Below are 12,853 nucleotides of genomic sequence, written 5' to 3' on the forward strand. Positions count from 1 at the left end.
GAGTACGTTTACAATTCAAAATCTGCGTCACAACGGCCCCTCCAGCAGCCCATTCAGTCCCCCATAATTTAGCAGTTAAGTAAACCGCAATAATAAAAATCTGCGAAAATAGAAACCAACAACCAGTAGAACCCTAGTTCACTACTCATATCAACTGCATGTCGGCAGTATATCTTCTAAAGAACTGCCAATATGAGATTCTGGATGGGCATCTATTGTTTGGAACTGAAACAGAAGATCTTGGCGAGCACTGGCCTGACAGTGTCTCAAGAATGCAAGCGTAGAACGAAGGTCAGATTCCTGAATGTAAACTCAGAACGCCCGGAACCTACTGCTCCACCAAAATCTCAACAGGAAAGCCGGCGAGCATCCAGGCCAGCCAATCATTCAAAGCAAAAGCCATTAAGTCCTCATGCACCCCACAGAAGCAAGACCGAATGTGATCAGCGTTCAGGCATTTCATAAAGGCAAGATCGGTGTTCACTAACGCCTATCAGACAGCCTGGATCAATGTCAGGAAGTTCTCTTTAAATAGCGCGGGGCCGTTGTAACTTTTGCTCTCGCACTGGCACGCACTCACGTTCTCGCACTCGCTTGTTCGGAATATAGCTACTGTGTTCCCTTCTGTGAGTCTTTTTTCAGGAACTGAGCACTGGAGGTGGGTCAGCGCGAATACCACAGATTGGCGAATCAGCAGATATAACAACTTTCAAACCTAAAAAAATGTACAGAGGTTGAGAACATGTTTTAACATCTATAGTGGTGTGCACCAAGCCAATCAAGCTGGATGCCGTCAGTAATGTACAACACTTACTGGTGCATCCAATATAAATGCAACCAGTAGGGCCATTCCTCGTGAGTAATCTTGGGAGAATAAGAAAAAATCCTGAAGATTAACCAAAAAATGTTAACTATTAGGATTATTGAACTATCATGACGTAATCTCATGCCGATCAGCGTTGAACAAGTTGCAAACTTAATTGCAGTTCAGTAACAAAGTCTTTCTGAAGTAAATTTGTTCAAAAATATGCCCGTCGATGGACAAACGGGCCAAGGTAACCCTGAATGTCAATATTCCAAACCCTGCTGACAAAACCCTTCGGTTGTCCGAAAAATGCCCCAACTCGCAAAGTAATTTTAACAGAAAACCAAACTAAACCCCTCAGGTTTTTATGAGAGACTGATTGTGTTGTACACAGGCTACCTCATATTTCAGTTGCTACGAAATTCGAGACATCGCAGAGTATTATCTCGAAGGAAACTACTCACAAAGTTGCTGAAAACTCTTCGGCAGCCAAAGACCTGTTTTGCTTTTTCAGTTCGGGCTCATCCTGTGGGAGTAGCCCCTGAGCTTCCGTCAACCTTATGTCCTACTTTGAAACAAATTGGACACCTTTCGACAAATACACCCACTTGCATGTCACTTTTGTTTTTGCTGGAGACTAAACTGAATCCCAGTTAAATATGGGACAAGAGGGACTGAGGGACTGCGCCTACCCGATGAGCCCTAACAAGGGTGAAACCGGTCGTGGGCTGTCGGAGAGGTTTTAGCAACCTTGTGAACAGTTTCAAACGTGTAATCAATCTCGTCTACACTATTCTCCAACCGAATACGCCGCCTAACGTGGCAGTTTGCACGATATTCGGGGTTTCGTGGTACCTTATCTCGAAGGAATGCATTACTCATAAAGATACTGGAAAAGCTTTTATAACCCACGGTGGTTTTACCCGTCTTGAGACTCACCAAATAGGCGTAGTTCCCGAGTTCCTCTTGAACCCAACTTGTGTACAGTTCGACAAGTACACATTATTTTGGTTTTAGCGGAAGACCCAACATAATTCTAACTGAATCTCAAGGTTACGGCTAAAATTTGGGGATTGCATCTTCACCGCATTCCCAAGAAGGATAAAATCGGTGTTGGGCTGTCGAAGTATTTTCAGCAACCTCAAAAGTAGTGCATTCCTTGCAACTACCGTTTTATGTTGCTCAGTAACACGAAATGAGGAATGAAAACCCGTTAGATGTAGGTGTAGAGCTACTTATTACGAACGGGCACAATAACACGACCAATATTTTTTCGGATTCAGGCTGGTCTAGCATACTTAGTGGATGGGCTCGGCAAAGTTTAGACTAAATCGTCCGAATAAGAGAGGCAAAACCAGAAGTGATGAAACTTCCTTTAGTAGCATTTTCACAGACAGTAAGAAATAAAAAGCAATTATTTACCCATCTTTTCTTTGCAGCAGTCCCTCTGCGGACAGAGCAACACTGGCTAAGTGTAAAAAAGGACTGAGGAATACGCTTCACAAGTACACCATGTTTGACGTTGATGCTACTGGCAAAATGGTCGGAATCTGCAGACTGGGATGTCTTTTCCAACAATGAACAATGGGGGATAATAAGTACACGAGCAAGCTGCGATTGGGTTACCAACTACTCAAGAATCTGTCCTCTCCATTGGTTCAGTACATCGATATACGTGCATAAGGGTATATTTCACTCCTAAAGGTTTCTTGGCCACATTTCTGCTCCATAGCCAAAAGCAATGAGTAGATCGAAACACTTCATTGCAAACAATGGATGGTATTGTGTCCATATGTAAGTGGCTCACTTACGTTAATTGGCTATTGATCGGTCGATCTGTGTGCCCCGCTTGAATATTAGGTGGCAAACTCTCCCTACCTGTGCGCACTTTAACAGGCAAAGTAAGATTTCGAAAAAGTGACCTAGTTAAGCACTGAGACTGGCTAAAATGCAACCTAGGAGACGGCGCAGTCCACTCTACTGTTTTCTTTCTCGGGACTCAAGAATCCGTGCACATCCAACAAAATAGTCTCTCCGCAGATTCCTTCATTTGGTGGCCTGTGGGTTGGTGCAAACCATGTGCTTTCTGGACGGAAACTAACTCTGTTCCACGCCCTACTATGATCAAATCCAGTGATCATCTGGAGATTTACAGCCAATATCAGTTCTCAAAGTCATGTCCGATTTTCTCTGTCTACTTTTACCCTGCAAAGATGACCTTCTGGTGTATGAAAAATATCAATCACCACAGCGCACATCTTACACTGAATCCTCGTTTTTATTAATTCACAACCAGTCCTTTGCGTTTCTTGATAGTGACCAAGATGGTTGCGACATCATTTTATCTAAGCAGTTTACATAAACTCCAGAAGTGCTTTCACCAGGTGATGCGCGTCTATCAACTGTATGGCTTAACGGCTATCGGACCTTTCCGCACAATCAATCANTAGATAAGTCTCCATTCCTGCTAACAGCCAGCTTTGTTTATTCTTTCTTTTAATTTACCGTGTTTTACGTTCAGCTGAAGGCCATTCAGCGTCCACCAGCCGATTTCAGGTGCTCGCTCACTGTTTTTTCACGTTTGACGCACGCGGAACTCTCCAGCATCTGTCCCAATCCTATTCGCAGCCTGACTCTGCCACGCAAAACTTCAGTGAAAAACAGGTTTGCTTAGGCTCACCTGAATTTAATAAAATGTGTCTGGATACTTATGAGTTCACCTGAATCACCCCTTGCATTTTCCGGCAAATCGTCTGGCGCACTTGTAGCATTTCAGCCTTAAATTTTGATGCTTTCTGTGACACTTATTTAATTCATTCATATCTGACTGTCACATGATTTTGTTCGTCAAGGTTACAAGCGGAAATAAATCGCTCCTAATCTTCCTGTTGAGTTTAGAGTCCACAACGTTGACCCAGAACAAGGACCTTTGGATCCAATCACCCAGTGCTATTCAGTGTCTCTGTGCGATGGAAAATGGATCAACACAACAATTCAGCTCACGAGACGTCGCCAACTGCAAAAAATATATTCAAATCGTGATCGAAAAACTCGAGACCTAAGCATTCTTGTGGATGCGAAGTCTTGGACAGCTTCTAGTGCATTGCACAAGCCAAGCGAACTTGGGAACTCGAAAGCAAATGTCATAGATAATCATTTCCCCGAGACCAGTTTTGTTTACTGTGCCGTACGCATGCGATCTGACTGAGCGTGGGGACTCTATAATTAGTCTCAGTATAAGAATGTGTAAGAATGCCCAGTACAAAATTATTCATTTTGTGAAGTGTGCACTTGATGTCATCATTTCAATGTAAACCTCTCCAGAGAAACCTCGGTAAGGAAACGTACATACTTCGAAGGGCAAGACCCCAACTGGCGTGTAAATTCCCGGCTGGCGCTGAAGATGCGAGATTCAAACTAGTTTTTCCCTGGTTATTACTATGTTCCGTAAAAGAGTTCCTTAAAATGAGCCGCCTCTACTCATTGCGGATTGAGCTACTTGTTCTGGATTGGGTACACAAGTGAGCAGCATCCAGCTGCATACGACTATGCTACGCTCAGCACACTTTGCCGTATACAATGATAAGTAATAATCGTTCAGGTGTGACACCCTTTTGGTCCCTGCCTGCCATGCCACCAGAAAGCAACACGAGGGCAGAGATACTGTCAGGTTGCCTAAGCATAAACTAGGGTAGTGGAGAGGCAGAGGTCGGGTTCAAACCATGAACCTTCCGGTTAGTAAATTCGCACTCTAACAATTCAGCCGTCTCGCCTTCATACCATACACAACAAACATAAGTATATAAAATTAGCATTTTTACCGGTGATTAGTTTGAAGGAGAGGACTTCATACGAAAGTGAATATGCGATGGAGTCGACTCTTCCAATTTTTCAATCACAATTGAGTGTAGACTGAATAAAAAGGTCAAAACAGTTGAACACGAAGAACTTTTAGCCGCAGGAGTTACGAAGTTTGGCAAACTGACGAAAAACAAGATGTGAATAAACCCCATCGTTTTGTTTATCCACAAATAAACTTACTGTTTCGTCAGACCTGATTAGGTTGTTTAGGTACGTCACATACCAGTTTTTCTTGCAAAACGTAATATCCGACTTATTTGGATCTTGAGGAAAAAGCGGTCCATCGTTCGAATGAATGAAAAGACCCGTGTACAGAATCAACACCAGCATGTACATGGGGGTTAGTCTGGAATAGACGGAAAATTTGTCAACGACTGATAGAAGGGATGCCGGTTTAGAGTTTGTATTGTGTACAGGCTGTCAAGATGATCCATGTAACACTAGTGTCCTATAGAAAATTCACACGTATGAACCTCAAAAGATTCGCATTAAAATACGTTTTTTATAGCTGCCACGTGATTGAGTTTCCATCCGCTTAAACTGAACATGTGGCACGGTAGAATCTGGTAGTTGAGTTTGCGTGAACCTGCCCTGTTTAAACCTCCAAAGTCTGGTATTCGAAAGGCACACGTGGGGACAGTCCCTTTCTGACTAAGCCATTTGGAGGGGCCCACCAAAGACGATCAAATCCAGAGGTAAACCAGAAGATACGAGTACGGAAAACCCATGGAATGTTTTCTTGTCAAAGTAAATATGGATGCTATCCGATGCCACAGGTTTCAAAAATTTTTCCTTCCATGTGTGCCACAATCAAGACAAGAAACAGTCTTAAAAAACTACCAGAGTTTGACCATACACAGAATTTTACCTCAGTAAAGTTATTTACCCATAGCAACCGAAAATATAATCACCAAGTGATGTTGCAAGAACTTTCATAAGAACCCAAAGTTGTGAGAGCTTACTATTCTGCACACAGCTGAAGGTTACGCCATACCAGAGGCTATCGAGAACCATTAGCTTGCACCTCAGGAGACCTGTTATCCAACATTGTTGTGGCTCCCTTTCTCAAGCTAGATGATCTCGATTTGGAATGAATATGACCAACGGATGACCTGTTTTATTCAAAGCTACAGGGGCGACATGACTCAGTGTTTAGAGCGCAAATTTACTGACCGTAAGGTTTATGGTTCGGACCCGATCTCTGCCCCATGACTTCCTCTGTCTAGGCTTGGGCAACCTTCTAGTATCTCAGCTGTGGTGCTTGCTTTGGGTGGCATGGCAGTTAGGCACAGATGAACCATTATCTTTTTTGTCTTACACAAAACTACTCGTTTCATGTAATATCTCGATAGATGTCAAAAGCTGACCTACCATCGTTAAGCACGTTCCTGGAATGATAAGCTGCCCATCACATCAATTTTATTCCATTCGTTTGATGCCATACCATAATTTACGATGCACAAACCTCTAAAAAAATTCACCTGTATACATCCTCACTCTTACTCCATTTGCCGCTAGGATGCTTTGAAATTTTACGAACAGAGAGTGGATTCACTACTGATGGATAGTAACCAAGGGACAAAAACATGTCCGGTTGTAGCAAGTTTTCTAAACCCTCCATGTAAGCATCGAGAATGACAAGTGGTAAACTGAGTTGACTTCCATACTAAAAACGTAGCTTCCAGGTGTAGTTGCGACCAGATTACCGGGAAAACAAACACTATCATCTGTGGGAAAAGCCCGTATATCCGGCGTAAGGTCAGACTAATTCTTCCAAATGAGAATAGTATGCATGGGGGTGTACTTTGAAAATACAGTCGTTCAAAAATAACTTAACATTAATTGAATCATTTGGAAAATGTTTGGGACCGATTGGAAAGTCATCGTTTCAGAGGGGTTTGTTAAACAATCGGTGGGTTTATTGCTGGGCCAGCAATAAATCCACCGATTGTTTACCAAACCCCTCTGAAAAGTTAACACTAATTGGTTTTTGATCCATGTGGCTTTGATCTGTTCACCGAGCTTGGCAAATGATCTACAAACATTTCATCAATATACGAAGAAACGTAATTTGTGCACAGCTGGTCGCGTACCTCGTCCTTGCCTGCTTGCCCGTATATATGCCTGAAGATTGTCTGTTATCTCTCAAAGTGATTGGCTAATTAAAAGATAGTTCTCTAGTGCACCCATTGGTCCATTTGTGATCTCTGTAGCGTTGTAGCCTGCTTCACATTGAGTCGTTTGGATATCCCTGAGCTGGTAGTCTGTACCACTGCTTTACTCTGCTCCTTTTTAGTTTTCACTACATTGTGGTCTCAACCTCTCTGGATTGATTGTTTGATGGCAACGCCCTACATCCTCCATGTAACGACTCGTCTCATTGCGTCCGCCGGTTAATCTGACGGTTAAATTTATTGGCTGGGCGTCTCCTACGAGTAACTTGATGTGTCCGTTTGAATCTTGTTCTCCTAATCTTCTGCGAGTTCCTCGTCGTGTTTCTTATGAATGCGGCCTTCCCTTGCACTTGGTGATTGGTAAATTTGGTCAGTTTCCATCTGTTTACTGATAGCTTCTTTAGTGGAGTATCAAGCTTTCATAGATTCACGTTCTTTGTTCTTGCTTGAGCCGGTATGCAAACGTCACTCTAGTCGAACTCGTGTCCTACCTGATCTTTGTGCATGAAAATGAGAGAAAATTAATCAAGTCTTTTAGTCGAAAGCTTGTGTCAATGAATTCCAGTGGATGGCTTCCTTCCAGTTTGTCGTGATCCTAGCACTGGAACCCATTTCCTTCTTGGTTTTGGTGGTATCCTTAGCAAGATGTTCTCTGGTTTGTGGGCAACCTCCAAAAGAGTAGACAATCTTCGGAAGAGCGCTGCTCAGACATGATTACAGTATTCTATCACCAGACAGGAAAACTCACCGTATGAATCGATGAACGACGTACATGGCCCAGAACTTTACTCGTGCTGCCGTGTTCTTCACGTGCCAGAACCGTTCCATTGTAATGTAGGTAGTCAGTAATCCACTAAATGATGAAAAGAGTGGAAAAACAGACGATCACAGAATGAAATAATTGGATCGATACAAATGAAAAATATGTAGTGTCAACTCATTGAATGGTAACACACTAGGTATTTCCCAGGTTAGAAAAAGGGTGTTATTGAGTCATCACTTGTGGTTGGACACAGATAAGTCACAGAAGAACACGTTTTGTTGCAATACACATCTTTCCCGTTTTGCTTCACTCTTCAATTTAACAGTCCCGTAGCTTCCAACCCCCCAAATAGAAAGTACCAACATAGTAAGACCAATCGTTTCTGCCGGTGTTGTCGGGTTCCCTTTCGATCACTTGGCGTCACTATTACGGTTTTTCCATTATCCAGCTTTTTTCTCTCCGTCTCAAAGCGGTGTTTCCTGCGCGTCTATTTTCAACCAACAAAGCTCACAGTGTGTCATTTATTTCGGGAACTGACGTTGCTCAATAAAATAATGGACCCAACTTTATCGACGAGAAAATTTCTTTTAGATACGGATTCTTGGGTGAAATTTTGGATGGAGCTTAATGCAATCTAGAACTTACAAGGTTTTTAAAACCAGAGAAGCTCATCGCGATGAGAGCCACGAAAGTTTGTGTGCTTTAACAGAGTGCCGGTTCTTCAACCAATCGCAAATGATGTTTCTCACATAAGTTTCCTCGGATAAGTTATTTCCAACAGAAACAGCTTTCGCACCGGTTCGATCAAAATTGTCCATACTGTTCAGCGACTCAACTCACGTATACTTCATCTTTTGTAATAATTGGAAAACCATACAAAAAGATGCCCTAGCCTTCGTTCTAATTTATTTTGCTTTTGGACAGTCGATAAGGTAGATCAATCGCATATGACATTTAGACACTAGGCTCTAGTGCATTTCCTGTTACTCATGTAGATTTCACCTGCTTGCCTGGCTTGACCTGTAAACGTATCGTCATTCCCTAGTGGAGTCATCTTCAGTGCGCGCTTGGCTCAGTGAATGGTCACAAATGGTTTGCAAGTCAGTTGTCAAAGTCGGTCAGCATATCATCGACTATTTGAGGATCAAACAATAAACGCAACCTAATGACCGATTGTTCTGACACCTTGATAGGTTCACCTTTGTTGAGAGCCCTGAGAGGGGCTTGCGCCTATGCGCAGTTCGTGTCGTGCACAACCTGATTGGTTCGCCCATCGATCGCTCAGACGCCATGTGTCATACTTGTACGTGATTGGACGAGTGGCCATAGTAGACATTGATTTTCTGTCTGGATGATTGGTTTGCTTCTCTATTGACTCGCACGCCTCGCGTGGCAAGATTTGCCATAGGGAACCTCGTCTCGAAGAAAATTGCAGTCTGCAGTAAAAAGCACAGTCTTCTGGCTAACGTGCAACAGAGTTGTTGCGGTGCACAATGCATCTTCAAGCCATACAATTCACACAATTATGTGTCAAAAATACTCAACTAATACTACTCAATACTAATTGATGGAATATTCAATTATACCAACAAGTAGTGAAACTTACGACATGAAAAAGAATATGTCGACCGATAACGTGCCAACCATAATGACCTCTGCGCTGGGTTCATGGAAGATTTTCTGAGCAGCCAGAATCGGGTTATCTAGGTAGGACAATTCGAATCAGTCGGAAGGGTAACAACTTAACAAAAACTTCAGATATTCACACGGTTTTGCCCAGGATTGAGCGTTTGTTTTCGTGCTAACAGAATTGTTAAACGTGGTACACGTGACCATTCTTTGTAGGCCTATCTAATGAATACAATCCTGGCGGAACCCCATGAAGATATGCCCGTACCATTTTAGATAAACGATGATTCCAAAAATGGATCAAGGTCTCAGTGTGAAGCCACAGACTGAGAGCTGCTGAACAGTTCATTTTGAATAATCTTCAGCAGTCGTGGTATCGGAAACTGAAAAAATCGACGAAGCATCATTGTTTACTAGTTTTGAATGAGTAGTTTGGTGCATCCCAGATTATTGTCAGTTTCAGTTTCTTTGCTTAAAGGGGTATTTTTAAGGGTGAAACACCGTCTGCTTAAAAAGCGGCACGAAATGCTTTCGGGAAAAATCTTTTAAGAAAAAGCCTTTCAGGATTTCCACATAGGATGCTTCAGAAACTCGCTATGCTCGTAAACACAGCTGAGACATATGTATACATTTTATCGCGCTGGGTGGAGCTGGTACTGTCGTGCATTTCATGCGCTCAAAAGGCGTCGGACTTACTACAGGCAATATACAGAGATAGAGGTTCTATCGGATTGGTTAAATCGACCGACAAATCAGATTTTTGGTTTTAATTATTGATCGGGTTTATGCCTTCGGGCATGCCAGCCTAAACTGCCAGTGGCCGTATGCACATTGTACGCATATCTCAACGTATTCGTTGATGAAACATGGGGTATTCAAGGCACACGTACGTAGGATTCTTATGCATTATCATTTACAGACTATGGTATCGAACTTATAATATATGCATGGTTTATTAGATGTATGTCCGGTTCCAATAAAACTTCCGTTTTACAAGTTTAAACCTACTCGCGGAAAGAACACTGAACGCAGAACAATGAGCGAATATGATCCAGACCATGGCGAAGAATCGGATCCCGTCCAGACATGTAAGTGGATGTTCACGTTTGATCCCATCTGGTCCGGTTCTCAGTTGCGGAGTTGCACACCACAGCTTCCACGCGTTGAAAGGCAGTGAGTAGGCGCATGGAAGCACAAGCGTTGGGTGGCAGTTTATGAGATCTGTGAAAAGGAAGGCACTGATATTCATGCTGATAAATGGGTAGAAGAGTAGAAGTCACGTGTAGTCCGTGATCACCCCTGTCTGGTACTGAATTCAGAACAATATAGTAAACAGGTTGGACCATTACATCGGTTTTGGTTTACCTGAGGACAAAATGTATGTCGAAGGAACATGAAGTAAGGTTTCGCAGCCCAGGAAAAGGGTAGCACCGATAACTAGTGTTGTAAACTGATAATTTCGGTAAGTATGTAGGTCGTGATCATACGTGTGTGGACCAAACGGAACCTGTAAGAATTGCTAGTGAGTAGATTTGCTGTCAACAGTCGTTTACGGTGATCAACTTATGTTCTCGCGTCAGTGTTCCTCAAACGTTCTCAGGGGCCGCACCACTTACGACGAATATAATTACTCTTGCACCGCCGAGTACCTGGTTAAAGAAGAGTAGCAAACAAGAGCAGTGATGATGACACTCAAAAAAGTATGAATTAGTTGGTTCACTGACAGGATGAAATCTATGTTGAATATTGCCGAATCTCCTCCACTACTATGAAGTAATAAGTAGCTTAGAGGTAGGAAAAATTTACTGGATTTGTGGAACTTCCTTACGAGAACTAGTCAATAACTGACCACGTGATGTGCTTCCCGTTATTGACAGATGAGTAGCGCTGTTTAAGTGAGAACGAATCACACTGCTGATCAGCCACTCGTGGATGGACGTTTGTGGGTCTCAAAACTGAGTTTCGTGAGATGCGTATTGATGATGACTTTCAATATGAATGGAATAGCTGTACAGCGGTCCTCGCCTCAATTTCATGACGGAATATCAAGTAAAATTACAAAAGCTGTGTACGCTGCAATCCCTGTTTTAGGTTAGTTTTGGAACATATTGTGGTCAAAAGAGCGAAACAACGGAGCTCGTAAAAAATAAGCGTTTGAATGATGATGACATGATGTTAGCGCTGTTTAAGTGAGAACGAATCACACCACACTGCTGCCACTCGTGGATGGACGTTTGCGGGTCTCAAAACTGAGTTTCGTGAGATGCGTATTGATGATGACTTTCAATATGAATGGAATAGCTGTACAGCGGTCCTCGCCTCAATTTCATGACGGAATATCAAGTAAAATTACAAAAGCTGTGTACGCTGCAATCCCTGTTTTAGGTTAGTTTTGGAACATATTGTGGTCAAAAGAGCGAAACAACGGAGCTCAAAAAAATAAGCGTTTGAATGATGATGACATGATGTGTGGATCGATTAATCCCAATAACTCATGAAAATATTATCAGACTGAGAAACCAAGAATTTAACAACACTAGAACTCGTCAACAGCTTTACTGTCATTGTGTTGTGAACAAACAAAATTTTCGGACATTCAAGTAACTAGTCCACTCGAAAAATATATCATCCTCGCCCTGCCCTTGTGACAAAACCCGGAAGAGCCGTGGTCAGATCCTTTTGGTATTCACCTACTAGCCGGAGGGTTATGAGTTCGAATCCCTTCGGAGATTCTTAGGAGACACATCAATGATGATTCCCAATAAGGTTGAAGCTGTTGTAAAACGCTTCCCTGTCTTTTCACATAGTTTGGCTTAATTCACAGAGAGACATTTCGATTGAAGACACCCCACTCATCAAATCATATCAATAAACTCTAAATAGATCAGAAAGAACGATACTCGCACGATGAGTGAATCTTCTGTTAACGGAGTCATCACCCCAGGAGGCAGTTAGAACGTAATCACGTGGCGTTAATCCGATGAATGAACGACTAGTTGTGCTTCATTCCAAGTTTGAGTTGCCACAGTGCTGATCAGTTAGTCGTTATGAAACCATGTATTCGTAATCTACAACTAGTTAGTTCGAATGTGCCTACAGATTTATGAAATGCGCACTGGAGCTCATTTCCCACAAGCAGCCACTAGCTAGCTGCTAAAATCAAAAGTCAGATCTGCACTTAACCTTCAGATTGTACTGCTCATTACAGGGGCGCGTAGTGAGTGTGGGAACCACAGGGGGACCAGCTTGACCCCGGTCGTAACGAGACTGTTGGTGTCAGTCGTGCTTCATCGCATTACGGTGGCTCGTGAGATACTGACTTGATAGCAGAAAGCGGGATTCCGGCCTGGAAGGTTTCGTGTTGACCAAATCTTCACACTGCGTCAGGTGCTAGAACAACGCCCTACGTCTAAGCGACCCACAATTCTAGTATTCCTGGATTTCCGAGGCGCATTCGACGCTTGTCCACCAAGGAATGTCCCGGAAGTTTGTAAACATAATACGTTCTTTGTAGTCTCAAACTTCCGGATGTGTGGGAGTGTACGGAGAGCTCTTCAAAAGCTTCCGCACACAAAGCGGTGTCCGTCAGGGATGCCCACTCTCTCCATTCCTTTTTAACTT

The 12,853-nt window shown here is 42.8% G+C and overlaps 1 protein-coding gene across 1 annotated transcript in view; it reads right to left on the reverse strand.

Annotated features, from left to right (window-relative positions):
* T265_06950 (hypothetical protein) overlaps nt 1-12,853 on the reverse strand; it is a gene marked incomplete at both ends in the record, with an annotated part of 51,547 nt that overhangs the window by 19,921 nt on the left and 18,773 nt on the right. The window contains 4 exons of the mRNA XM_009172353.1: nt 4,847-5,012; nt 7,589-7,693; nt 9,210-9,306; nt 10,241-10,453. Of these exons, the coding sequence (XP_009170617.1) occupies nt 4,847-5,012; nt 7,589-7,693; nt 9,210-9,306; nt 10,241-10,453 (581 nt within the window). The remainder of the gene's footprint in view (nt 1-4,846; nt 5,013-7,588; nt 7,694-9,209; nt 9,307-10,240; nt 10,454-12,853) is intronic.

This window comes from Opisthorchis viverrini (genome assembly GCF_000715545.1).
Source record: "Opisthorchis viverrini unplaced genomic scaffold opera_v5_152, whole genome shotgun sequence".
NCBI classification, from domain to species: Eukaryota; Metazoa; Platyhelminthes; class Trematoda; order Opisthorchiida; family Opisthorchiidae; genus Opisthorchis; species Opisthorchis viverrini.